The sequence below is a fragment of the Alligator mississippiensis genome, chromosome 6 (assembly GCF_030867095.1).
Source record: "Alligator mississippiensis isolate rAllMis1 chromosome 6, rAllMis1, whole genome shotgun sequence".
In the NCBI taxonomy this organism is placed as follows: domain Eukaryota; kingdom Metazoa; phylum Chordata; order Crocodylia; family Alligatoridae; genus Alligator; species Alligator mississippiensis.
The window spans coordinates 21,390,880-21,417,522 of NC_081829.1; the positions used below are offsets into that span (position 1 = coordinate 21,390,880).

General features: G+C 46.6%; 1 protein-coding gene across 7 annotated transcripts in view; it reads right to left on the minus strand.

The window, feature by feature from the left end:
* The window catches only part of ARHGAP22 (Rho GTPase activating protein 22), a 347,339-nt gene that overhangs the window by 79,949 nt on the left and 240,747 nt on the right, over positions 1-26,643 (minus strand). Inside the window, exon 1 of one of the 7 annotated variants that reach the window (XM_019499466.2) lies at positions 26,249-26,480. The exons of the other annotated variants lie outside the window; for them this stretch is intronic. Within the exon in view, the coding sequence (XP_019355011.1) occupies positions 26,249-26,300 (52 nt within the window). The 5' untranslated portion in view covers positions 26,301-26,480. Of the gene's footprint in view, positions 1-26,248; positions 26,481-26,643 lie in introns of those variants that run through there. 7 annotated transcript variants of the gene reach the window in all.

Consider the following 26,643-nt stretch of genomic DNA (forward strand, 5'->3'; position numbering starts at 1 on the left):
AGCTAGGAGCAGATAAATATTTTCTAAAGTTTTTAGGGGCGAGCTGGACAGGATTACCTGGCAGGCCAGATTCAGCCTGCAGGCCATATTTTGCCCACCCCTGAAGTAAAAGAATCACCAAAAAAATAAATGTTTCTGGAGTTCTGATCTTTAGCTAATCAGGTTTTGGACAAATCAGTACTTGGCTAGGGAAATGTCAGGGTGTAGCAGCTATAAGTCAGTTTTCAATTGATGCTACTGCGTAGTGCTCGGCTGCTGTGTTAAGACGGACCTCCTAACAAGTCCTGATCATTACAGACCTTGTGGCACTCTGCAAGAGCAAGAGAAAAGCTGTATTTAAGAGTCCAGAAATCAATGAGGGGTCTTGACAGATAACTAATTGAACATGAGTTCCCAGCATGACACTATAGAGAAGAGGGTGGTGAATCCAGAACTTGGCTGTAAAAGCAAGGGAATATAAAGTGTGGAGATGGGATTGATTTTGTATTTCATGTTAGTGAGACCACTGCTGAACCACTGCATCCAGGTCTGGGGTCAATGCTTCCAAAAGCCTACTGTAAAATTGGAAAGTCCTACCAGAATGACTGATATCTGGAAAAAACATGCTTTATAGTAGGAGAGCTAGGAAGTGCAACTCATTTACTTTACTGAAGGAAAGACTAAAAGGAGACTTGTTCATAGTCCACAAGTACCAATATGGGAAAGAGACTTCTGATAATAGATACCTATTTAGGACAGGTTGGTACAACATTTACAGCACTTGTGAAAGTGCTGGCAAGAAGCACACCCCAATCACCCACTCCTGGTCTCCAGCATGCTAGAGATGGAGCTCAAGAGGAGCAACAAGTGTGTTCCTTGGGGGGCTTCACAGCCTCATTTCAGGTTTGGTGTGAGACTGGTAATGCTTCTCTTCATTGCTTTCAGGAAAACTGGGAGAAAAGTATACACATGCCCTTAATTTAACAGACAGGTATAACAGGATCTGATGACTGGATGCTAGAGATTGACAAATTCAGGCTAGAGACAAGGTGTGCACTTTTAAGAGAGAATGTAATTAACCACTGGAGCTATTATGTTTGGGGTGTGGTGGATTCTCCATCATTTGAAACCCTTAGACTGTGTTTAAAGATCTCCTCTAGCTCAACCAATAGGCTTGCTACAAGAATTGTTATGAGACAGTCCTTGCCCTGAATAGGTCAGTAGCTCAGACTAAATGATCATAATGGTTCCCTTTGGCCTTAAAGAATAGAATACCTTCTATGAATAAAATCAATTGGATGTATTAAGACAGCCTAACACCAGATGCAGACTGATGGAGTCTCCCTGCAGTTTTACCACAGTAGTAATGTAACCCTGGCACATGGTGCTACCCGTGTGTCATGTCCAAGTGTTGGAGTACGGGGGTGCCCAGTAGTGTAAGCCTCACTTGGCTCTCCTAGGAGCTGAAACGCAGCTTTCTGGCAGGCAGAGCCCCTTTTACACTTACAAACCCTTTGCAACCACCAATATAATTATTTACAAATATGTAATTATATACAATGTAATTATATACAGTATAAGATATAACTAAAGCAGATACAAATTACAAATTGCTACCAAAATAACTCTATATACAGTATACAAAAGGAGCACTGGTGGTAGGCACTTGGATGCCTACGGGGTTCACAAACTGATAACCTCTCAGGTGTGATATAAATTAAAGGAGAAGCATGAACAATAATTAAACATTGAAGAAATAATAAATAAATTGCTTAATAGTTACAACATGAGCTACTGGATACTTATTTACAAGCACTACTAATGATCTTTGTACACAATGAATTTACACACAATCCCTAGCTCCTCCCACTGGATCGTGGCAGGTCGTTTGTGGCTGGGGTCCTCCCATGTTGACCCAGGTGTCACTACACTGCTGGGAGCTGCTCCCACGTGTTTAGGACACACACACCAACAAACTGGTGCTCGCCTCCCCTTGTCTGAGCACTGGGACATGCTGGGCCGGGCTTCCGCAGCCACGCACCCCTCCCTTGAATCTCACACACACACACACACACACACACACACACACACTAACCAGGGTTTGCTCCCCAACAAGCAAACTCACATGCTCCTCAGGCAGCTGCCTGAGGGGATCAGCCCACTCCCTCCAAGGCCCTGGCTCAAGTCCGGGGCTGTGAGTGCTCCTCTGACCCATCGGCAGCTCACCATTGCTCCTGTGGGCTCCGTGGAGTGAGTCACGGTGACTGGGCCCGTTCAGCCTTCTCCCCACAGCGCGCGCCTTTCTTTCCCCCTCTCCCTCTCTCTAGGTGGGGAAAACTCCCTGTTTTCAAAAAAACCCTTCCAGCCAATACTGAGGCTGGGATTTTCGCAGGCTCTCCCTAACTGTTCCTCTCCCATTTCAAACCCTTGCCCGGGGGTTTTCCATTCTTCTTCCAAGATGTTCTTGTCCGGGACAGCTTCATTTTGACCTCAGTACAAGGTTGCCATTGGAACCAATTTCCTTTGGCCCAGTACAGTGTTTCGGAAGAGACAAGCCTTGTCGCAGGACACCCTCCGGTCAGGTAAGCAACCCTGCCATGTCTCTTACAGTTACATCATGCCAAGGGGGTAATGAATGGCACCACAGTATCCACGTAGCAGTGCTACATCAGAAAACTGATACTACCTCATCAGAACATTGTCTCTCACAGGGTGATAGTGCCCTGAGCCCAGATCACTATATCTACTAGCAACTTTCTGAAGTGATTAACCCTTTTTATAGCTGACATAAATGCCAAAAGGAGAAGTGTTAACTTTGGTGCCCTGCTCAAATTCCAAACTCAGAAAAGGCCCCCTGGTAGTTCCACTTGGAGAAGGTTTTCCTGCAAAGGGTGTTGAAAATAGATATTGTTACAGAAGGTCATTGAAAAAGTGGCTGCATTCCAGAAGTAGCTAGCTCAGTGATTCTAAGAAAGAAAGATGGATGCAAACCAAAGCTATGGTCCTGAGAAAAATATCATATTGATGAAATGGAAAGAGTTTCTACTTCTTTTTTCTCACACTGTGGCTATCCCAGCTGTGGATCCATACACTGCTGAACTTCCTCATTATGACCAGAGCAGGAAACAAAGGCTAGAATAAAGAAGTCTTGTTCCTGCCAAATTTTGATTCCCAGCCTGGCTAGCAATAGCATGCACCCAGAACGTATGGCAAGGAAGCACTCAAAATACTGACAAAGCATTTCTGAATATGCAAAGCATTTCTAAAGAAAATCTGCTAAATATTGCAACTTCAAGCAGTTTGGCAAGTTCAGACTTTTGGGCCAATATTGACATAGCTCTGTTGAACTTTATGCAGCCACACCATTCAAGCAAGCCAAGTATCGACTGCTGTGTGGTACTTTTTGCATATCAAAAAGAAAGAGCTAATTTTTTTGTGGTCTGTCAGGAATTCTGTCAAAAAAAAGTTTTTAATTGGAAAAAAATGCCAATTTAGTGAAAGTAAAACTTTGCAAGAAGGGATCCTTTTCAACAGGCTTTCCATTTCAGAAAATATTTTGTATGGGAAACATTGGTACAGAGTGGAGAGAAGGGAAGGGCACCCAAGGTCCCTGGGAGGAGAGGGGAATATGTGGCATACAAAGTCCTGGAATGAAACAGGGAGGAGAGAGGCTTGCAGCGAAGCCCTGAAGTAGCCCTGGAGTTTGGCATGGTGGAAGCTTCCAGGGGCATGGAAGAACCCCTGGAGGGATGCTAGAACCTCTAGTGTGTATAATGTGCCCGGCTTGCAGATGCAATAATATGTGCAATTGCCTCTTTAAAAAATGCAGACTCCAACTTCTCTTTGATCCAGATGTGCTGCTGCTGATTTTCTCAGCTGGGAGAAACCACAAGAAGGTGTGGTGAAAATGATGTCAGTCTCCTGGACTGAAGGCATATGCCTGCCACTGCAAGGCAGGATATACTGTACATCTAAAATAGCATGGCTATTAATCTGAATATTCAACGAGGTATCTGGAAAAGTAATGTAAAGACCCTTGGAACACTGGAACAGCTACACAGAGCAGCCTGATGTGATCCAGGATGATGTCTCCAAGAGGTGACTATCAGATGCCTGCAGTGATCAGCAACCTTTTAGATTGGCAGGCTGGGTGCTTGTCACCTACCCAGGTGCTGTTGCTGGCTGCCGATCCCGTGTCTCCACCTCCAATCCCATACCACTCCAATCCCTTCTCTGCTCTGTGTCCACCACTGCTTAGTGGGTACTACCAAAAGCCATGGCAAATGCCAACGGAGAACAGCAAATTTTGTGGTGACAGCACAGAGCAGGAGTCGTTCCACACTCACTCCACCTCGAATCCGATCTTTGTAGGCTGGATCCAAGCCATAAGTTCTTTGAGAGTAGGTTCAGGCTGGACATTAGAAGGCACTACTTCACAGTCAGGCCGGCTAGGATCTGGAACCAATTTCCAAGGGAAGCAGTGCTTGCTCCTACCTTGGGGGTCTTTAAGAGGAAGCTTGACAATTACCTAGCTGGTATCATATGAGCCCAGTATTCTCTCCTGCCCAGGGCAGGGGGTCGGACTTGAAGATCTACTTAGGTCCCTTCCGACCCTACTTCTATGAATCTAAGCTCTGTAGGCCATAGGTTGCCAACCCCTACTTGAGAGGATTAAGTCAAATCACATATTTCAGCAGCGATTTCAATTCATACACTGTAGTTTATTTCATACACTATTATAAGAGAAGAAATTCCTATTAGACACTCATCTCTTACGCCTTGAAGTATGTGAATGTTCATGAGTGTGCTATTTTTATCCATTACTATGCAACCACAGGTGATTTTCTTATTCACATTAATGTCAGGACATTGTCATGGACTCAAGTCAGCCATCTTGTTTAAAAAATGAAACTGAATGCCAGATCTGAGTGGTACTTTCTGCCATGAGTAGGGATAAATTATCACCGAATGTGCTTGAGGATATCAAAATCTGGCCCTGACCTATTTACCTCAACCTCTGCACATCAAGAAGTTATTATTTCAATGTGCTTTACTTTAAAAAAGTGTTGTCTTTGTAACACCCTGTGAAAACTTATCTGAAGAGACGGGAAGGCGGTGGGACGCTGTGCCGGGAGCTGATCGTGGCAAAAGCGAAACCACAGCAGCCGGAGTTGCTGCAGAAAAAGATCAAACAAAAAAAAAGCTGCAGAGTCAGGAGGAGGCAGAAGTGGCTCCTGTGTTGCCCTGGGCACATTTTATAATGGTGTGCCAGGGCCGATTGGTCGGGCAGACGCCTGACACTGGCATAAAAGACCCAGTTGAAGAGAAGCCGGGGGGACTGTTAGCGGAGTCCTCAACCGGCCCAGACAGACCAGAGCACTCAGGCAGTTCCAGCAAGGGGACCTGGTGGAGACCCCAGATGGGGGCTTCGACAGAGGCACAGGGCCAGGGAGGGCCCAAAAAGGTAGCTGCAGGGTCAATGTGGACCAAAAGGAGCAGCAGTAGTGACTATAGTACGGCTGGACCTAACAGGGCCAGGATCCAGATGCCACAGCTAGAAGGCAGGTACCAAACCTGGGGAGAAGGCAATACGCCAGGGAATGGAACGCTGCCAAAGCCGGACGCCATATAGACACGGAAAGAGGAGGCTACAGGGGGCGCTCGGCAAAGAAACATCACTATTAGCCTGCAGCCAAAGACTGAGAGACTGAGCGCCAATAAGGTTCATATCATCGACCTCGATGACGCAGGTAACAACATCGCGGTTGGTGGTAGGCGGGGTGTAGGGAAGGTGGAGCAATGGGAACGACCATGGGAAGACACCAGGGGAGGTGGAATCAAACATTGTTCTCCCGATACAACAATTACCACCATCAAAGATGTGGTAGGAGAGACCCCTGGGGGACTGACCTGAAGTCGTCCCAATAGTCAGGCTGTGCAGTCTTAGGAGTCACAGTGGGTCTCGAGAAGAACCCATACCCGCAGCATGCAGGGAAAAGGCATGGGAGACTACACACCCACACACTTGGGGTTGTGTATGGTAAAGTGTGTGCTTTTAGTTGTTGTATATTGTGTTTGATGTGGGCAATATGGCCCCCATTGTTCTGGCCATGTGCTCAGTACCTGTCAAGCTGGGGCCTGTATCTGGGCAAAGTATGTCAAACCCTCTGGACTCATCAGCCAGAGGAAGCAGAAGATCCTCCAGGCAGACTGATTAGGAGAAAGATTGGACTGTGGCACTTCCTGGCTGGACAAGGCCCCGAGGATGTCATGCAGCGGGATATAAGGTGAGCTAGGCTGATCTGGGGAGGGTGAGAAGCTGCTAGGGAAGGGACGGGCAATTATTTTGGGTGGAGGCCTGTTTACCCAGTTTTAGCAAGCTATCGAGGGCCATATGGGTAGCCCCGTTCCTCAACAGGTGCCCCGCCCCCCCGTCGCCATCTTGTGACTGGAATTCCTGCCCCCTAACCGCTGACCTTTGGCACCAGAAGTCCCTCCCCTTCCCCCCGAAATACTCCTTTCAGCAAGGAGTTTTACCATCTTGGAACCAGGAAAATACCAATTATATTCTAAAAAGTGAACTTCTACAACATTCATTAATTTGATTTCAAAAAATATTTTTGTCTTGGTTTACATATGTTTGTGTATTGTACATAGAGGTGACTGTATAAAATAGCTTAAAATGAAATTTTACCCTTGTATGTTGTGGGAGGGTGGGTATAGGTTTATGCGAGGATGTAAATGTGTGGGTTGTGGGGGAGGGTGTGGGTGTGTCTGTGTGGGGGTGGATAGGTGTGGTGGGTGTGGGTTTGGGTGCATGTGGAGGTGTGCCTGGGTATGTGGGTGGGTATGAGGTTTGTGGGGGAGGGTGGGTGGCATATAAGAGAGCGTATACATACACAGAGTCCCTCCTTACATACAAAGCCCCTCCCTACATGAACATACACACAGCCCCTCCCTACACACAAGTACACACACACACAGCCCCTCTCTACACACACACGCGCACACACATGCACACACCTGGCATCTTTGACAGCCAGGAGCAGATAAATATTTTCAAAAAATTTTAGGGACCCCACAGGTTTGCTAGAATGGCCTGGCACACAGGATCCAGCCCACGGGCCGTATTTTGCCCAGTCCTGTGCTAGGGGCTGGTAAAGAATGAAGTCTCCAGTGAGGGAGAAGGAATTTGCAGATAGCAAAAAGGGAAATTCAGGTGGGGGAGAGAGAGAAGGAGAATTGTCCTAATGCCTGGGAACTCCTCTCTCCTCCTCTTTTTTGCAGTTTTCAGGGATTAATACTAGGGAAGAGAGTATTGGTTTCTTGGGTTGGCTAACCATGAATGAGGGCTGGCAGTTCTAATAGGGTTGAAGCCTGAGAGTTTCTGATCTTGCCAGCTTTGGACCCGGTTTGAGGTTTGCAACTTTTTTGCTCCCAGAGAAGTGGTGGACCCAACCTTCCTTCAGCCTAGACCTAGAGGGTAGGCCTGGCTTTTCCCCTTTGTTTCTTATGATGGTCCTTTGTGCTGTGTGGTTGGGCCAGCTGTAGCCATTAATCAACCTGACTTCTTTTGGAGTTTGTCTTGCAGTTTTGTTTCAGTGGGCCATATAATTCAGCCCAGAAGTTTTGGGGTGCATGTATGCTGGCTGAAGCCATAGTTATTCCCCACATACACACTCAGACTCTCCGTGGGAGCAAAGATTGGCACTCTGCTACTTCTCTAGAAGCAACAAGGGGCTCCCTCTAATGCAGAAAGACCTACACTCTCAAGCAGCTCCCCACAGCGCACTGGCAACATGTAGGGGGTGCACGCAGTGCATGTGCACTCCCTGAGATCAGCACCAGCCGTGAAACTGGAAGTGCCGTCGGAAGTGCACTTCTGGTTTCGCCACTGGCTCAGCAATTGGCAGCAGGGGGACACCCCTCCCCCCTGTCAGTGATCTGGTGCCCCCCCAGACTTGGGAGGCACCAGTCGCCCATGCCACGGCGCAGTGAACCCAGGAGTGTACATATGCATCTCAGTTCTCTCCGGTGTGGGCCCCCCTCTCCAGCCCACTTCTTAAGGGCAAGTATAGGGGTGCAGGCCCCCGGAACTACCCATTCGGGAGTCCCAAATCCCAGACTGCCTGGGTATGGATGAAGTCACCCCACAAGGGTGCCATCTATAGACTTTACTCTGTAGTTAATAGTGTTTTAAAATTATATTTTATGTTTTCTTTTGTTTTGTTTTATTCTCTGTAATAAATTTGGAGTTTTGTGTTTATACTTCTTCTGACAAAGGGGGGTTTGTTTACATGGGATGTCTCAGCAAGTTTAGTGTTCCCAGATGTTCTGGGTGGGGGCGTGAACCATGGGTATAATTTATGAGGTACTCCAAAATTTGAACTTGGCCCTTTTTGCTGTTAACTGGTGCCCTGGCAGAAGGATTACATCTTTTTTTTACAGTTATATTCATAACTTTTCATTTTCAAGACTGTCTAGACCATACAGTTTCTCAAAAATATACCCCAGCTTCTTAAGTGATGTGTACATGTGACAGTAGACATTTTAGCTGCCACCCCAGCCTGTAAACCTGGACCTCAAGGGCTTAAAGCAGAAGCTCAAGCTTATCTAGTTCCGTAACAGACTTCTAGGCTAGGGACAGACATTCAAAAAGCTGGAGCCTGAATAGATTCAATCTTTGCAAGTTACTCTAACCTGCAAAAATTGAACTGATTTGCAAGTGCATGGACATTCACATTTAAATCGGGAAATGCAGGCACATGCCTGTAGTGGCTCAGGCTAGAAATCAGGGGGAAGTAGAGCAGCCCTCCCTTCCCTGTGCATCAGCCAGAAGGCTGGAGGGAAGCTGACCTGGGGGGCGTAGCCAGGCCCCCACATGAACTAAGTATGATTGTAAAGGGGTTTAAACCCCCACCCAGACCTGTAGGGACCTCAGCCAGGCTGTGCCTGGAGGCATAGGGGGAAACAGCCCCTGCCAGGCTTGTCCCTGAGGCCAGATACCAGCCAGGGCAGCGCCTCAGGCAAAGCAGGGCAGGAGTGGAGATTAAAGTCCCCTGTCTCTGGGTGGGCACAGGACCCCAGTTCGGGTCTGCCCAACTTTCACTCCTGCTCCCGCTTGGGTGGCAGGGGGCCTGGCCAGAGCTGGCTAGCATGGCCCTGGGGCTGTGGCTAGGGCTCAGACTGTGGATACAGCTGGGGCTCCAGGGCTGAGCCCAGCTGGCCTGTGGGTATTGGTGAGGGTGGAGACAGAGGGGCAGCCCGGGATGGGACTCTGGGGGCTGTGCAGCTGGATTGGTGCCAGCTCCCCACACCCAAGCTGGATGGGGCTGTCATGGAGCCCCAGCCAGTTGGGAAGGGCCCCACAGGGACAGCCTGTTGGGGCAGGGCCCTTCCCAGCCCACTGCTGGTTGTGTGACAGTTCAGCCTGGCACCATGGGTGGGGGGTGGCTGAGGAGTGGGCTTCTAGGGCCAGCTTGGAGGTGCCGGCGGGCCCCGAGCTCAGCAGCTGCTGCTGTGCCTCTTGCCCCATGCAGCACCTAGGGCTGCAGGCGTTGATTCAGCTGCGCGCTGGCCAGGACTGGGGGGGGGGGAGGGGGGGGGGGGCTGTTCTGCTCCCCTCACCTCCAGCTGCCACAGTTGAACCATACTGCACCATGCCACACCTCTCTGGGTGAGGAGCAGGGGGTGTGAAGCTTACGCCCTGTGCCTTCTGCCCAGCGCGTGGAGCTCAGGCTCCAGGCCCCGGATGCCTTTGAACTCAGAAGGCATCCCAGTAGAAAGGATCAAGGGGCTGCAGCCAGAGCTCCACATGCTGGGCAGAAGCCACCCTGGCAAGGCTGTTTTTTTCCCCTCCTCTCAAGCTGCAACTCCTGCTCCTGTTGCACCACAAAGCACCATTAGGGGCAAGGGGAGTTTCCTTTAGCCCAGTTGCTTCAACCCAACACAGGTTAAAGCCGCCAGGCTGAAGGAAGCTCCTCCCGCCTTGAGTAGTGCTGCGCAGTGCAACAGGAGCCACAGCTGGAGGTGAGGGGAGAAAAGCAGCCCTGCCAGGTCTGGCAGCTTCTGCTCAGCACGTGGAGCTCTGGCTGCAGCCCCCAGACACTTTGGAAGGTGGAAGGCATCTGGAACCCAAGCTCCACATGCTAGGCAAAAGCCGCAGGACTGAAGCTCCCCCCCTCCCCCAGCAGCGGCAGCTGGAGATGAGGGGGGCAGGAGGTGAGGGGGGCAGAACAGCCTTTTCAGTCCCGGCCAGCCCACACCTGGTTATGCAACTGCAGCCCTGGGCTGCTGCACAGGACAGGGGGCATGGCGGCAGTTGCCAAGCTCAGGGCCCGCCAGTGCCTCTGAGCTGGCCTAGGAAGCCTGCTCCCCAGCCACCCCTGCCTGTGCTGCCAGGCTGGGCTGTTACACAGCTGACAGCAGGCTGCAAAGGGCCCTGCACCCACGGGTTGTCCCCGCAGGCCCTTTCCCAGCCTGCGGGGCTGAGCTCCATGACAGCCCTGTTTGGCTTAGACATGGGGAGCCACACAGCCCAAGTTGCAGCCCACTGGGAAGGGCCTAGCCCCAGTGGCCCAGCCCGGGCTGGTCCCCATGCCTCCACCCTCAGCAGCACTTGCAGACCAGCTCAGCTCAGCCCTGCAGCCCTAGCTGCTGGCAAGGCAGGTGTTTTGTGGGGACCATGCCAGCCAGCTCTGGCCATGCTCCCTCCCCTGCCTCTGAAGTGAGGAGGAGGGGAATGGCTGACAGGGGACTCAGTCCCCTGGTAGGGGAGATGGGGGCATAAACACCTTCCCTGCTCCCTTTGCCTCAGGGGACCACGAGTCTGGCCAAACCCCGCCCCTGCTGGGGTTAGAGAGCAGAGGGGAGTGGCCATCCCTTCTCTCTGGAGCAGAGATTACAGCCCCGCCCAGGGGTGCAAAGCATCGATGCTGGGGGACCCTGATTTGACTTAAACCAGGAAGGCGTCTGGGACAGAAGCTGCATAAACCGGTCTGACCCAAATCAGTTAAGTCTGTAACTACTTTCAACCAGGTTTATCTTAAACTAGTTTTGGCCATTTTGAAATTGGTTTATGTGCACTGCACTTATGTTCTGTTACAGGTTTAAAGCAGTTTCTGATCACTTAAACCAGTCTATGTGCAACTTCTGTCCCTAACCCTATTCTCTGTAGAGTGAGGACAGGAGGATACAAAAACACCGGTTTGCTCACTGGGAGCACTGTTGCTTTTCTGAGCAAAGTAAATAAAACTCCACAGCTCTACCAATTCATTTTGCAGTAAAAACAAAGTCGACTGTCATTAAAGATACAACACTTGCCAAATTCATTTTTGCTAAAATGAAGCTATTTCAAAGCAAAGTGCAGGAGAGGGCCAAACATCCAGAAACATATTTGAAATATGTAAAATATTTCAAAATTAAGGGAAAATGTCTTAATGCTGATGAGATTATGTTGTTGTAATACTACTGACCCAGAACCAAACTCTGCCAGAGTTCCAGGATGTTTCAACCCAAATGTTTGGCCTCAGGCCAACATCTGCTTAGCACTTTTACTGCAGTATAATTTTACCATGTGCTGTGCGTAAGTTAATTAATGAATCCTTTCCAAGCCTGAATTTGCATAACAGATGCTATGGATGACGTCAGCTCCACTGTAACAATTCTGAGAGTAATAATACCGCTTCATCCTTAGCACTATGTTGAGTAAGATGGACATTCAGACAACTGCACAGAGACCATGGGAAGAGAAATCAGTCTCCTAAACCAATAGTGCAGCATCCAGCTCCTTAAACTGCAGTACAATTACCCATCAGCTGTTTCATTCCAATGCCTTGGACATGCAGTTGATCATTCCTGCTCCTCTACAGAAGCTGGCTGTTGGATAAATAAACACCTACTGGTCCATTACAATATGTAATTATAAAAAATTGTAAACACATTTGTCTAACAGATCATAATGGTTCTTTACACCAGTCAGCTTCTAGCAGAATTAAAACATACTTTTTAAAGTATGTGCCTCAATATCAGTTTAAACAAAAATGATATTGGTTTACTTACAGACACACACACACAGATTTGCTATGTATTGTATACACGCACACACGCACGCATTTGAAACATACTACTAAATAAAAAAAGTCATTTGAAAGCACAAAACCATATGATGAATGAGAAAGCTTTATTTAGATACGGTAGTTATGGTGAGGGTTTTTATGGGGGAGAGTCAAGGCTGTTTATGTGCTAGTCATTAAAGACTGATGTTTAATCCTTTTTTTTTCATCATCTGGATAATAAGGTGGAGCAGAATTGCCTGTGTGAGTTTGGTGTTGAATTCCTATATTTTTAGCATTTAAATGCTACACAGTATAATATATGGTACTCAGCAATGGAACAGCACATGCAATGTGATGCAGCACAAAAGTCAACAGGGGGTAAAGGTAGATATCAAGTTTGCTAAGCAAACACTCCAGTTACATGCAATAAAAAAAACCTTCCCATCCATACAAATGTAGTGTACACAGACCACAGAGCACTCACATATCTCCAAAAACACAAACACCAGGGGTCCAGGGGTTGGCAGGGAACATGGGGCAAGGAGAGAGCTATCTCCTGGCAGGGGCTGGGAGATTGCTCCCTGCCCCTGGGACCTGCCTGCTGCCAGGGTGGGCTCTGCCACCAGAAGCCAGGCGAGGACAATAGCCTCCTGCCCCAGCAGCAAGGAGCTCCCAGCCCCTGCTCCATGATCACAGAGCCAGGGCTGGAAGATAAGAAGCTCCCAGCCCCTGCTCCACAACTGCATTTGCAGAGTGGAGGCTGGGAGCTCCCTGCTGCCAGGGCACAGGGATGTTGTTCCTGCCCAGGCTCCAGTGGTGGAGCCTGCCCTAGCAGCAGAAAGTTCCTGGGGGCAGGGAATAATCTCCCACCCCCTACTGCCCAGCTGACCGGGAGCACACTTTCTCCCAGTCAGCCGTTTACATGTGCCATACTGCACAGTAATTACTCAAGTAAATTTGCTACTTGAGTAAAAATCTCAAATAGATGTGCCCTGTGATTTCCATACTCAAAACTTCTCTGAGAGTCAGTGGGAACTGTGTGAGAAGAAGGCATCTGGGATCAACTGAGGCAAAACTGAAAGCAAGGACCTTTGGAATAAAGTTTCCATATGGTAAGAAACTTGTGTTTAGTTTAACTTTGCATCAAATCTGACCACCCCACACCCTGCCTGAGCTGGGATTGGGGGGCGTGGCTAGGGGAATCATTCCTGGCCCTGGGCTGGAACGAGGAGTAAAGTCCCCATTCTGCCTCTCCCCCCCCCCTCCCCCCACGTGTGCAGGTCAGCACCTGGTTGGAGGTCCAGTGTTGGGGGGTGTTTTATCCCCCCCCACCAAAGTCTAATATTAAGACTGGTAGCAAGGAGGGTATCCCTTCTCTGAACAGGGACAGGGCTGGGGGGATCCTGCCAGGTAACCCAGCCAGCCCTGTGCTAGAGGGGCTGTTCCATCTCCACCTCTGGGGGAGGGGGAGGGGGCTGCAAGGATGGGGGGGGGGGGAATGCTGGGCAGCTAATCAAGGATAAGCCTTCAGGAGTGGCTGGCAGGCATGCTCTATCGCCCCCCAGCTACTAGTATGGGCCGCTGCAGTGGTTTCAAAAGTGAATGTCTGTTGACTTGCTTCTTGGTTCAATTACGCAGTTTAGGCTAATATGCAAAGATTGAGTAGATTCAACCTGGGGCTTTTTGACTGTTTATACTTAGCCAATGGGACAAATACTGCAATACTGCCTTCCAAGTTTCCATCATCGCAGTGGTGACAATTGACTTACGAATGCCAAAGCAGTGAGCTACCAACCTTTAGTAGGCTAGGATAAACAGCTTCTAAGTGACAATAGCAACCTACTTCAGGACTGGGATAGTCTGTCTCAATATGTTCTCAGTTACATGCTCATGTGTTGAACCAAACCTCTCACACAGCTCCAAGAAGGTGGTCTTCCTTTAGCAGAAACTCTGGACCCATGTTTGGTCATCCCTGGTCTGGTATAACAATGTAATCCCATCCCTGTGTGCTTGTGGAACTGCTCCAGAAATACTGGTGAGCACACAGGGAATATAAAGCTGTTAACACCTGCATTGGCTGCCTCTACTCAGCTATGCCTACATGCAGAGTGAAGAATCTCTCCACCTTCTCAGTCCAACAAGTAAGTCACTGCCAGAACACTCTGTACTACATATCATGCCCTGTATGAACTTCCTTTTACTGAAGTGTGACTTGCATGAATGCAAATATCTGGAAGTGGTCACTGTCCTGAGCTAGATCTATGTCTTGGCCACAGCTGAAATGGATGCTGTGGTCAGAAGGTTAGAGCATGCCAAGCCAAAAGTTGTTCATTTTACTAATTTTGCAGACCTACAGTGCTTCCACACAGGGGCCCATAAAAGACAGACAAGTTCTCCCACAATACACTGCAAAGAATTCCTAGACCATTGAGGCTTACTGCTGTGCTGAGAACCCTGGGATGTACCCACAGGACTCCTAGTGCCTCGCACATATCAGCATGGCCCCAGGGTGGATGTAGCAAGTGTACTGTGAATCTACAGTGTGGATGGTCACACCTGGGTTAGCCTAGACCACGTCCAAGCAAAGTTTGGACCACAGACCAGAATGGGCCTGCAGCCAACTCCATTTCCCAGCAGCCCCTGGCCATGTTGCTGAGGCCCCAGTAGGAGCAGCACAGTGACAGCGCAAGGCCAGGGTTTCCATGAAGACCAGCCCCAGCAGTGCTGGCAGGGAGTGCAGTTGGGCAGGGAGCTGCTCCGGGCTGGGATCTTGCAATGGTGACAGCGTGGTCCGGTGCCCGGGCAAATCTGCAATCCACCGCCTGCATGCCCTGGGCAGAGGTGTGCAGGCAGAGGATCATGTCTCTGCCCCAGCTCCAGACCACACTGTCACCACTGCAAGATCCCAACCCAGGCCCCACAGCAGCTCCCTGCCCAACCACGTGCCCTGCCAGCGCTGCTGGGGGCTGGTCTCCATGGAAACCTATGCCCCGTACTGTCACAGTGCCACCACTATTGAGGCCTCCATGGAAATTGTCCACAGCAACATAGGCAGGGGCTCCTGGGAAATGGAATCCAGCCACCTGCCAGATCCACCATTTTGCTCACCCCTGGCCTAGACCCATGCTCAGGTGCAAAGCCTTGGGTTAATGTCTGGTACTCTGGCAGGGAATCTCAGTAAAGAGAACAGAAGATGAATGCGCCATGAAATGCTGACAGATGTGGAAGAAAAAAAAGGGGCTTTACCAGAAGAAGCAGCACATTAGTTGAACATATATCCACAGTATCTGTATAGATCGGGTGCTTCAGTGTGGCTTTTTGGTGCTTTTATCTAATAACTGGTTAAATCAGCTATTAGATAAAAGACCCAAAAAAGCCTTCCTGCAGTGCCCAATCTATACAGACATTGGGCCAGTTGGGTCCAACTAACACGATGCCTTTTCTGGGCATGCACTGGGCTTGGTGTGGGAGTGAGAAGAGTTTGAAGTAAAGGGCCTTGGGGGGGGGGGGGGGGTTTACATCTGTAAGCAGCCATGGAAGGTGAACTCCCTCCAGGTTGGGTTTAAAATACATTTGCAAGGCAATGGAGATGAAGCTTGGTTAGTATCATGCACAATTGGTAGTACCACCAATATGCTTAGTGCTATCCAGACATGGAAACAGACAAAGTCCTCACTTCAGGAGCTCCCTGTCTTGCCCCTTGCTTCCTGTGTTGTGCCAGTTCTTTAGAAAAAAAACCCTCAAGGGCTGAAAGGTCAGTATCTTTAATAATCATGACCTAGCATACAACGGATCAGCTGTACAAATGACATCAGAGAATTCCAGCCCTGGGTGAGAAATTAGATTTTCTGGAACTTGGGATGCTATCTTTATGTCTACGAATCTCAGCAGTTTATATAGACATAGGAGCAAAAAGCCCTTGGTGTAAACCCACTGAAGACCATAGGACTGTCCCAGATGGAGGTGGGCTCCTTGGTCTACTGGGCACATTGTGAGAAAGAAACAGAGCATATCTTCATGGATATTTCTCCCCCTGCTATGCCTGATCCCTTTCAAGAGTGTAGAATTTAATGCAGTCTCCTGCCCGAGGGAAAGCACTTGTTACAAGATTTTTGTCTCTATGGTTAAAGCCGGATGACAATGGGGAGAGCACATTTGCACAGCCAATAATTCAGTATATTAAAAAGCCTTCCAGGTTCTGTTTCAAAACAAAGAGAACCTGATAAGCCTTTAGACAGCAGCAGCTGCTTACAGGGTGCTGCCTTCCTTCTTGGGGACACCTGCTGAGCCTCTGCCTCTTTAATATTACATTAAAACAGTGGCTTTCTGGAGAATGAATTATGCATCTGCAGCACAGTGCTGGCATTCAAGGAACAAGCTCTTGAGATAGAACGGTTTGCATTCAGGGTGCTGTACAACTGGAGAGAAAAATCTCCACTGGCTGTAGGATTCATCTGAGCCACACTGAGGGTGCAGGGGTGGGGGTGATTAAATCTATATACCAATAAGCTAAGGAGTAGACAATCTAAGAACATTTTAAGGTATCTGTGCTTACTGCAAACCCACACATTATGTACCATTTTAAGGCTTAGAGAGTATAGATTTGCACAAAATTCAAAAATCACGAAGTCTGAAAAATGTGACAAATAAAGACACAGCCATAGAAAAAGTAGTATGCAATGCAGTACACATACCTGTGTACCACCTATGAACTCTTAAGCAAGCAGGCTGTGCTAGGGTTTAGTTCACTGAGAGTTTTCATGCAAAACAGAACTGTCTTGACACGTTAAATCCACTGGATCATCTGACACATTACCACCACCTACTTCAAATAAAACTCGCATCTGTGCCTTTTAAGCATATTAAACTGTGTGCAAATTTAACTGCAATTTAAGTGTGCAAATTTAACTGCAATTCTTTTGTTTTTCTTATTTTTAAAAAAAATAATTTAGGCTATAAGTAATGGCTCAAGTTACTACATTTTTATTTCTAATTTATAAGTAGCTGATTAGGTGACTACATTTTAAAATTTTAAATACATATTATCTATCTTTACTCTTGCTGTGTTTGCATAAAATATTGAAACAGAAAACCAAGAACAAAAATTCTGCCAGCAGGACATCCATCATCATACAAATGGTAAATGCTACCAAGTTGTTACTAAAGTCAGCAAAACAAGCAAGCTGCTGCTGAATATTATGAAAACAAAGAAAATCACTTTATTCATAATGAATTGCACTGTGCAAATAGGAAAAGATGAACAGAAGAAGAAAGGATAAGATGTGGACCCTGTTCATGCACATTTGGACAACATAAAAATTGCACAACGAAAGTCTGTCCAGAGGACATCAGTTTCTTCAATATTTGCGCTTCAGCTACTTTAAATACCACTGCATTTGAGAACAGTGATATGTTGTTAGTTTGCCAGTAGTGTGGTAAAAGACACTTTATTAGTGAGAAAACTGGTGAGCACTTCAAAGATGTTGCTGTAAGGGAAAGTATATTTGCCAGATTTGCATGCACCAACTTCCCTTGAGAAACTGATTACCCCAGGTAGCGATCTTGCAAAGCACTACCCTCAACAAGATCTGAAGCTACAATAATGCAATAGTGTTTGCATCATTTGGAGCAAACATAAATGCCCAGGGAAATCCAGAGCCATACTGCTTTGAAATTCATGGTGCTGTGTATCACACAGTATCATAGACCTATAGCCGCAAGACAATGAAAGGTGGTTATGGTCAACTGCAGGGGCCACTGAAAAAGCACTCAGTGAGAGGATGTCAAGACCTAGAAATGAAGGCCTAAAGCTATGCTTACTACAGGACTTGAATGGAATGCCTTTGAAAGCTGAATGGAAAACTGCAAGAAGCTGAGCAGGAAAAAATGCCAGAACAAATGCTGAAAACAAAAAACCAGTAAGTGCTGCTCTTTAATTTTATAATGCCAACTCTACGACAGACAATGTTATAATCCAGTAAGGGCATCAGAAGTTGCAGCAGTTTCTGCTTTCAATGAGGATGCTCTACCAACTAACATGCAAGTGGTGTTTATCCATGAAATCCTAATCCTGCAAAGCCTTCCCTTGCACTAAAACTATATTGTACTTAGATCCAAATCTTGATCCATTAATGTATCCATTCTTATTTCCTCTTGGCAAGCCTGGCTTTTGTGTTGGCTTAGAATACCAGGAAAACTGATTAAGAGTGCGAAATAAAGTTACTATGCTTCAGTTTGCATTTTACTGTAGTTCAGCTTATTGCATTCATCTGACAAACTGATGCATCAGTACTTTGTGGATATGCACTGTAGGACAGAGACAAATAATTTGCAATATGTGAGAGAAAACCAAGCTGCACTTTGTGTTGACACTTACATGAAATAAGCAGATGCGCTGCACAGTAGAGCAGAAGGAGAAGATCTAAGAGCAGGAATTGTTACTGTATCCTCAACATTTATTGGTAGGCTAAGGAATATGCAGTAAATCTAAAAAGATGCTATGGCCATGGTGCAGAAATTCGGCAAATCAGATCTATTCATCACTTTTACTTACAATCCTAAACAGTGTAATATCACTGCCAGCCTCCAACTTTACCAAAAGGTTGAACACAGACAGTCCTGCTAGCCAGAGGGATTCTTGTAAAAATAAAAAAAACTCATCATATCACTGAATGAAGGCACACAGTATTTGGTGAAGTTAAGTAATTCATATACATTATCCAGTTTCAGAAAAGAGATTTTCCACATTGTTGCCTACTGGTGGTGCTTGAAGATCAACACAAAATTCACAACATCAACAACGTTAAAAGGAAAAATTGCAGCACAATAGAAGGAAGAAGAGAAGTTGTGAGAACAAATTAAACAAGCACAAGCTGATCACCAGCATGTCATATTTGATTGCATTACAATCTAAATCACTTTCTAGCCTTATACTTTCAGAAAGCTCACAGTTGCCAAAGAAATTAGGTGCCAAGAGTTAAACAAGAAACAATCTTATGTATAAGCAAACATTCAACCAACAGTAAATGTTCTTAGTGAAAATTCACTAGCTCCACACTTATACTGTATGCTATTTCCAATAACTGCTTTCTCCTCCACTCTCTTCTGGTATCGCTTTAATGGAGGGAAATCCATAGAGCCTACAAGCAGCTGACAGAATATGTGACTAAAGTGAAGAAGCAAAATGGCAAGGCCACAAGCAGCCACTTTTATTGTATGCATCTGCAGCCAGCTGTGTTGGCCTTTCAGAAATAGCAGAGAGCTTGTATTTAACAAGTATTTTTATTCAAACATCATACAAACCCAGCAATGAGATTATGCTGCCAAAATCAGTTCTGCTCTGCAATCTAGAGCCCCAACCTTCAAACGTGAAGACTAACCTTTGGCACCTGGAGCTACACCCTACATCCTCACTTAACAGGGACAGCAACACCACAGTCCTGCTGAGGAGGATTTAACAGTCATCTCAACTTGTTTCTTATAACCTACTGGGTTTGAGCAAATGTGGATACAAGCATTACTTATTAATTATTACTATTGTTTAGAAATAAGCATAGATTACAGCACTTCAGTAGTTTGCGTGGGCAGAAATCTTCCTGTACACCCCAAAGTGCTGATAACCTGTTAAATTTTCATTCCAAGTAAAGCCCGATGCTCAGGAGTAGTCATGCATCAATAACAGGTCTTCACAACAGAATCTTACTAAGTTTGGGACTCACAAATATGAGTGATACTTTGTTTCCAACATGCCCAATCAAAAATGCCAACCCAGTTCAAACTCCATGTGTTAGAAAATAATTATTGACAGCCTGGTCATCGCAGATAACCTAAAAATCAAGATTCAAATATAGAAACAATTTGGGTAAAAATTTAGAATAATGAATAAATCTGAGGCAATTATAAACTGCTTGTGCAGCATTAAAGACAGGAAAGTTATGTTGCACATATGGAAAAAATTAGTCCTTTAGTTTTAAGTATTAGTATCTCCACTTCAGATATGGGGAAAATGTGCCACAGGGAGATTAAATTACTTGCCCCAAGTTACAAAGTGACTCGGTAGGGAAGTACTTTAACAATAATAATGGATTTCACCTCACAACAGGAAAATCTTACCCTCACTTTGTAGATGAGGATCTGAGGCACAAACAAGCGAAGTGGCTTGTCCATGAAATCAGTGGCAGAGCTGGGAATTAAAGCCTTATTTTAACCAATCCTTCCTTGCAGGGTAGGAATAAAGCTGGGGGTGCTTATAGCACAACTTGCTTTAATTTGGCACTGCTGCACCGAGATAGAATTCTGTTAACCTTGAGGCATCTGAATGGCAGTTTTCGAGCTGCGCAAGGGGTGTTTTTGCCAGTCAGGTGCAGGTTGTGACACTGCTTCTCTCTAAGGCCTCCATCTCTCCACAGCACCTTGCTCCTGCTTCTGGGGAGCAGGCAGCTTGGAGTACTCTAACTCTTGAGCTGAAATCATTGTTGTCCTCTCACCAGCACAGGCATGGTTCGCTGAGCAGGGCAGGAGCGTGTTGCCAGCACTCCCACCCAAACACTGTGCTTCTTGGCAGTGCTGGGCCCACTGGCACTCGAGTCATGGAGCCCTGTGGAGGCAGTGGCCTGAAGCCCACACAGCCTGTTGGCTGGATAATACCAGACACTGCTTATATTTTAGCAATGTGAATGGCAAAGCCTTGCGCTGGAGCCACATGGCTTCCTAAACTGTTTACTTTATGATGAGTGTGTCTCCCAGGTGCCCGTGCCAAGCCCTTGCATACTATTTGGACTGGAAGAGAGCTGTGCACTGCTTCCTGCCCTTTCTGTTCTTTTGATCAGCAGACTGCAGGACCCCACAGCCGGGGCCCGGTCTCCATCCCAGCTTGCTCAGTACTAAGCTCCAGTTGTGTTGCCAAATGCCAGCCTGTACTTCAGCCCCACTGACGGGTGCTTGGTTGTGCTGGAATGCACCTTGTGGGCTTCGAAGCTGGTTTCTGGCGAGAGGAGTCAGACAACAACTTCAGAAACTGAACCTCCTGTGCACAGAACTGCAATACCTTAGGGAGCAACAAGACAAATTTAACCCAGCCCCGATGATCTGTTCTGGTTTCTTTACGTGGTTCACCAGAGGAAGGGGAAAGGTACCTCCCAGACCTCCCCAGAAACAGGACTAGCATTGATATTACACTTCCACTTGGTCCCCATCCCATCTATGCACAACAGTGGTCCATGCTGCCGCTCAGAACTGTATTACACTGAAGGGAAGTTTTGGCCCCCTTCCTAAAAGATCACAATGGCTACTCCAAAATTCTCCCAGGCCCAGCCCTGGCCAACCACAGGCATAAATGGAAGCAGTGTTCCTCTCTCAGAAGCTCTCTCACTTGCTCCCTTCATTGAACATACCCTCTCACACATACACAAGGAAAGGAGCAACATGTCCACCTAGGAGTCAGGGGGAGAAGGCAACAGTTGAGGGGAATGAAACATGCCCAAGAGCCCCTGTATTTTAATTTGACTTTGGCACTGACTCCCCTTTGTCTCCATCAGGATGGAATTCTGCATTTCCCAGCCCTTGACCATGTGATGGTGCCCTGTGACAGTCGTCATTTTTGTACAGGTTTCTGTCGCCAACCATGGTTTTGAGCATCCACGCTTAATATTCTATATACCATGTTGGCTACTATGGTATACAGTTTTAAGTAACCATGGTTTTTTGTGGCCGCACATAAGCCTGCCACCTGCCATTTTCCCCCTAAGCCTTTTGTCTTGCCAACCATGATTTTGCCAACCTGTCAGGAACCTAACCCCAGCAGTTGGCAAGGGAAACCTGCACTGTGGTAGAGTGACGGTACTTGACCATCACGAGAACTGCTCTTCCCAGGTAGCAGCCAGAGATGCTGTCAGTGGTAGCTGTTCCCTGTGTCTGCTGCACATAGTATTTCCCCATAAACTTCATTTGCTGATCACACCAGCAACACTCGTAAATGCATGAGTAAATGCATTCCCTAGTTTTAAAGTAACACTTGTTTGGCTTGTCTGCCTAGAAACAGAAACTGCTCCTCAGTCATCCAGGTTTGAGGTCTTCTAAGTCTATGGCTGTGCTAGTACTGGGCATGCTTGGCAATAAAATGTGCATTATTCATTTTTTGAATTAAGGAAGAAAAGGAGATGAAATTTCTTTTTCCCCTTGGTATCAATAGACAGATAAAATCAATAGGAGCTTTTATGCTATCAATGATTTTCAGGATTTGGCTATCTTAGGAGCCAAGTACTCAGCACTATTCAGGATTTGGACCATAAACACTGGACAGGATGCAGACAGAGACAGACATATCTCACCAAAAAGAGCATGCAAATGCTGTATAATTCATTAACACAGTGTAGGCAAAAAAAAGCATACCAAGTCTGTCACTGAGGTTGATATGTGGAAGGGTTTGTGAAAGAGCGATGGGTTTTAGAGACAAACTGGAAAGAAGAAATTGTTGTTGCTCGTGACCTTGATAGCTGGTGAAAGGAAATGTTTGGGTATATCTGTTAGAGGTCGATGGGACATATCTGGTCAGGATTGCAGGGAATGGTCACTTATTACCCAATAGTAAAGACATTTTGAGGCCTGTTCACTGAGTGTTTCTGTTAAAATTTTTAAAGTCCTGGGTTTTACAGATATCTGACATGGAGAGCTAAAATTATGTCATAGCCTGTGACCCAGGAAAGAGTTTCACTAGACATGGCTGTGGGAGGGGGTTGAGGAGCAAAAACAGGCCATAGAGCTCTTGCTTTGTAGTTCCCTTTTGAAGGGGACAGGTAGATGGGGATGGCAGGTTAGTACAAACAGGAACAAAGACATGATGCCAAGAAGGAGGAAAGACAAAGGGCTGGATCCCAAGAAATGCAAGGTAACCGTGGCTCTCATCATCACAGCTGGAACGAAACTGACAGGAGAAAGGAGGTGGTGTTGTCAAGGTGGGCAGGGTAAAGTGAGAGAAGGACTGGCTTGGGGCAAGCACAAACTCAAACGTAATTTAGAACAATCCTGCCCAAGCCCTGGGATATGCACTACAGGGGACAATCCTACAATGATCCCTGTGGCACCAAGTTGAAGCAGGATGACCTCATAGGTGAGGCACAGGTTTGAAAGCCAGAAGATCTGAGTTTAAGTTTTAACTTGTGTAACCTCAAGCAAGACTCCATCCACAGAACTGAATTGGGAGATGGGGACCTTGCTCCTGCCCCTTGCTAGGCTCCACAGTGGATTGACCTTTCCAGGTCAATCATGATATCTATCCCTCCACCTTTCTACTAATGAGGTTACCCTGGCCTCCCCCTCTCTGGACCTGACTGATCCAGTCCTTTCTTCCTCAGGCATTTCAAGTCCTGTCAGGCAGTACTCACCCAACCCTGCTCCTGCTGGCTTCTTATATGTGTTTCTGTCTAGATACTTGGAAAACAGTGCATAAGGATGGACCCAGTGGAGTCGGATGGACCCAACGGAGCCTGAGGCTACTCTCACTTGAATGCAACTGCACAGTCATTCAGTGCCTTTCAACAATCACATTTGCTTACTGGAAAAACCACCCTCTTTCCTCAGACTACAGTGAAACCCCTTTACACACAACATGCCTGCTGCAGGGGGATGTAGCAGGGATGCCTAATATGACTGCATGGGGATACTCAAAACTCCCAGGAGCCCAGCTTCCCTTAACCAGTCTGGAGAGAAACTCAGCTAGTACAGTCACTGTGGAGCAGGGATTTAGGCTCTCCTATTTGATTTTGGTACCTCCACACCCAGTCTCCCCAGAAAGTGAAGTAGTTAGAAGCAGTGCAGAAGGGTAGGGAGTGAGAGAGCAAACTGAACCTCCCAAAAGGTCTGTTTTAAATGTAATGTGTGTTGGGGGCTGGGGAGAGCCATCAGGGATGTGGCCCAGGTAACAGCAGGGTACTTGCACATGGAGGGAGTGAGGTTTGGCATGCCGCTGACTGAAGATAAGTGTATTGTTACTGACTCACTAAGGACGAGAGACCTGTCATCATTAGCTAAGGTGACCTTTGCAGTTCTGGAAAGCCCAAATCATACCCAGCCCTCCATAGCTGGTGCTGCAAGCACAGCGCTCTTTCAAAAGGGTTCTTCCTAACCTTCCCCAGTTATTCACAGTTCCTCATAGCTGCACAAGGTTGGGCGCTAAGCCAAACCACAAACACTGCTCCCATGACGTTTGGGAAGGGCCTGATCTTTTCACATCTATAGGAACTGCATGGCCAAGGTGGCTGCTGAGGGCACTGGGACAACTACCTGCTCATTAAGGCTCAGCTTGCTTTTCTGTCCACCCAAGAGCACAGGAGACAACAGCACTGGCCACATAACTAAGAGAGGAACGAACCCAAGCCCTCACACCAGCTCTTTCGTCAAACTCAGATGCTCAGTGGAGGGCTCCCATTCCCAGAGACACCACCCAGGAGATTTAATGATGTATCTCTGTGTCTGGGAGTGTTAGCTGTAACCTCATCTCTCGCCTCCCTAAAACAGCAACTTTGTCCTGTCACAAAGGGGGGGCTGTAATGTAGTGAATGCCTAAACACCCTTCAGTGCGTGCTTGCAGCGAGCTGAGCTGGGCAAACCTCTGTAGGAAACACACACCAGGGCAGCCCTGGCACCTGCCTGGAGGGGTTGTCCAGTTCCTCAGTGCCAGCCTCCAACTACCAAAAAGGACATCCAGAAACAGGGCCTGGACCTCCCGCTCTCTCTTTTTAGGTTCTGACTACAAAAACACTCCCACCCACCGTGAAGTTGGGACACAAGCAGTAGGTGTCTGTCTGTCCCCAGCACAGGTTGGAAAGAGGGAGGAGAAAAACCCTGTGTCCTTTTGTGGACTTCTGCACACGTGCACATACATGCTCCCCCTAACACCTAGAGCAAGCACCTGGATCAAAACACTTACTACATTTAGGTAATAATTTAACTGTAATAATTCTCTTTCCCTCTCTTTCTCTCTCTAACAGATATACACTCTGTTATCACAAGTCTTAGAGCTTTCTGAATATGTATACACACACACATGTACACAGACACACTTGTATATAAGCTTTGATCTCCACAGAATTTAAAGTCATCACTACAAAATCAGACCAAGCAAATGGAAGTGGGTTTCCTTAGCTCTCTCTCTCATGTTGTGACTTGTCTAATTCTAACGGCGTGGTCTCTTATTCAGTACCAACCTGCCTAGAAACAGTAGCAGCTGGTGAAAAGGAGAATTTTCATTTGTTAAAAATCCTTTGTTCAACTTTAAATCACCTATTAAAACCTATGATTCTGCTTCTTAATTTTTCCTTGGAGCCCACATTCATTCAAGTAATGGATTGGGGAAGACAGCCTCAGGGTTGGTATGAGGATGTGTCTGCTATAACCACTTTGATAGGTACATTAAACAGGTCTTGTGGAACTGATGGTTGATCCCTGCTAGGAGAAATAATCATTCTCCTCGGTGTAGAATCTGTGTCCAGACTGAAGGCTAGGTAATTAATATTACAATACAGAAATAAGCAGTAGAACAAGGGAAATAATAAATAGAACACAATTTTAATGGAATTTCTCATACAGAAGTCTAAAGCAATGCTATTTTTTATAATGCTAGAGGCAAAAGGCTCTCACAAACAGCTATACATCTATCTGAATGCAAGACAATTATGTTGCCAGGGAAGCACACACGGCTACTCTGAATGGAAACATCACAACCACCAAAAACCTATGTAAAATTGTGCATTCATCTCTCCCAGTGCAGGAAAGATGCAAGGAGGAAATGTTCTTTTTCAGCTTTGCATTGTTATCTGTTGTAGGTTATCAACTAAGTTCAGACAAACACGCAAGTCCTTTTTGTTAAGGCAAATGAAAATGATAGAGTATTTTTCAGAAGCATACCTAACTCATATAAAAAATACCTGTTTGGTTTTTTTGTTCTCCAATAAGAGATCAATATGTGTAGCAGAAAATGCATGCAGCCTTTAAAGTTAAGCATTCTCCTGATTAGTCAGCTTGCTGAATGTAAAATGCAGAATAATATACATTGGAATCTTAAATAAAAAATGGACAGATCATAATAAAACCCTTTTTGCTAACCAAACTGAAGCATGAATAGACCCTTTCCTTTTGCATGTTAATACAGAATAAATCCTTTCCCATGACTGCAAGTTAGACAGACAACACAACAAACTAAAAATATCATGACTTACCCTTTCGGAGACACTTGCTTTTCTTAAGATATTTGGCAGTGAAAAATGGCATAGCTGCAATATCAAGGTTTCAGTCAAAGCTAACCTTATATTACCAAGTGCTAAGAGCAATATGACTGGACCAAAGAGAGAAAGCAAATTATTACAGTGGATCTTTAAAATGCTCAATGATGAGCAAAGGGAATTCAGACTCGGATAAAGTATGTCAAGTTGTACGGCAGGATTGCAGCTATCTTTCTGCTCATTAGCACTGCTGTTCGTGTTATTTAAAGTGTGCTCCGGGGAAATGAGGACAATTTCCATGACAATATGTACAGTATCATATAAGGAGGAAGCATTTTTTCAGGCAGAACTTCTGCATTACTCAGCTGCCACAGCAACCAGAGATATGGGGA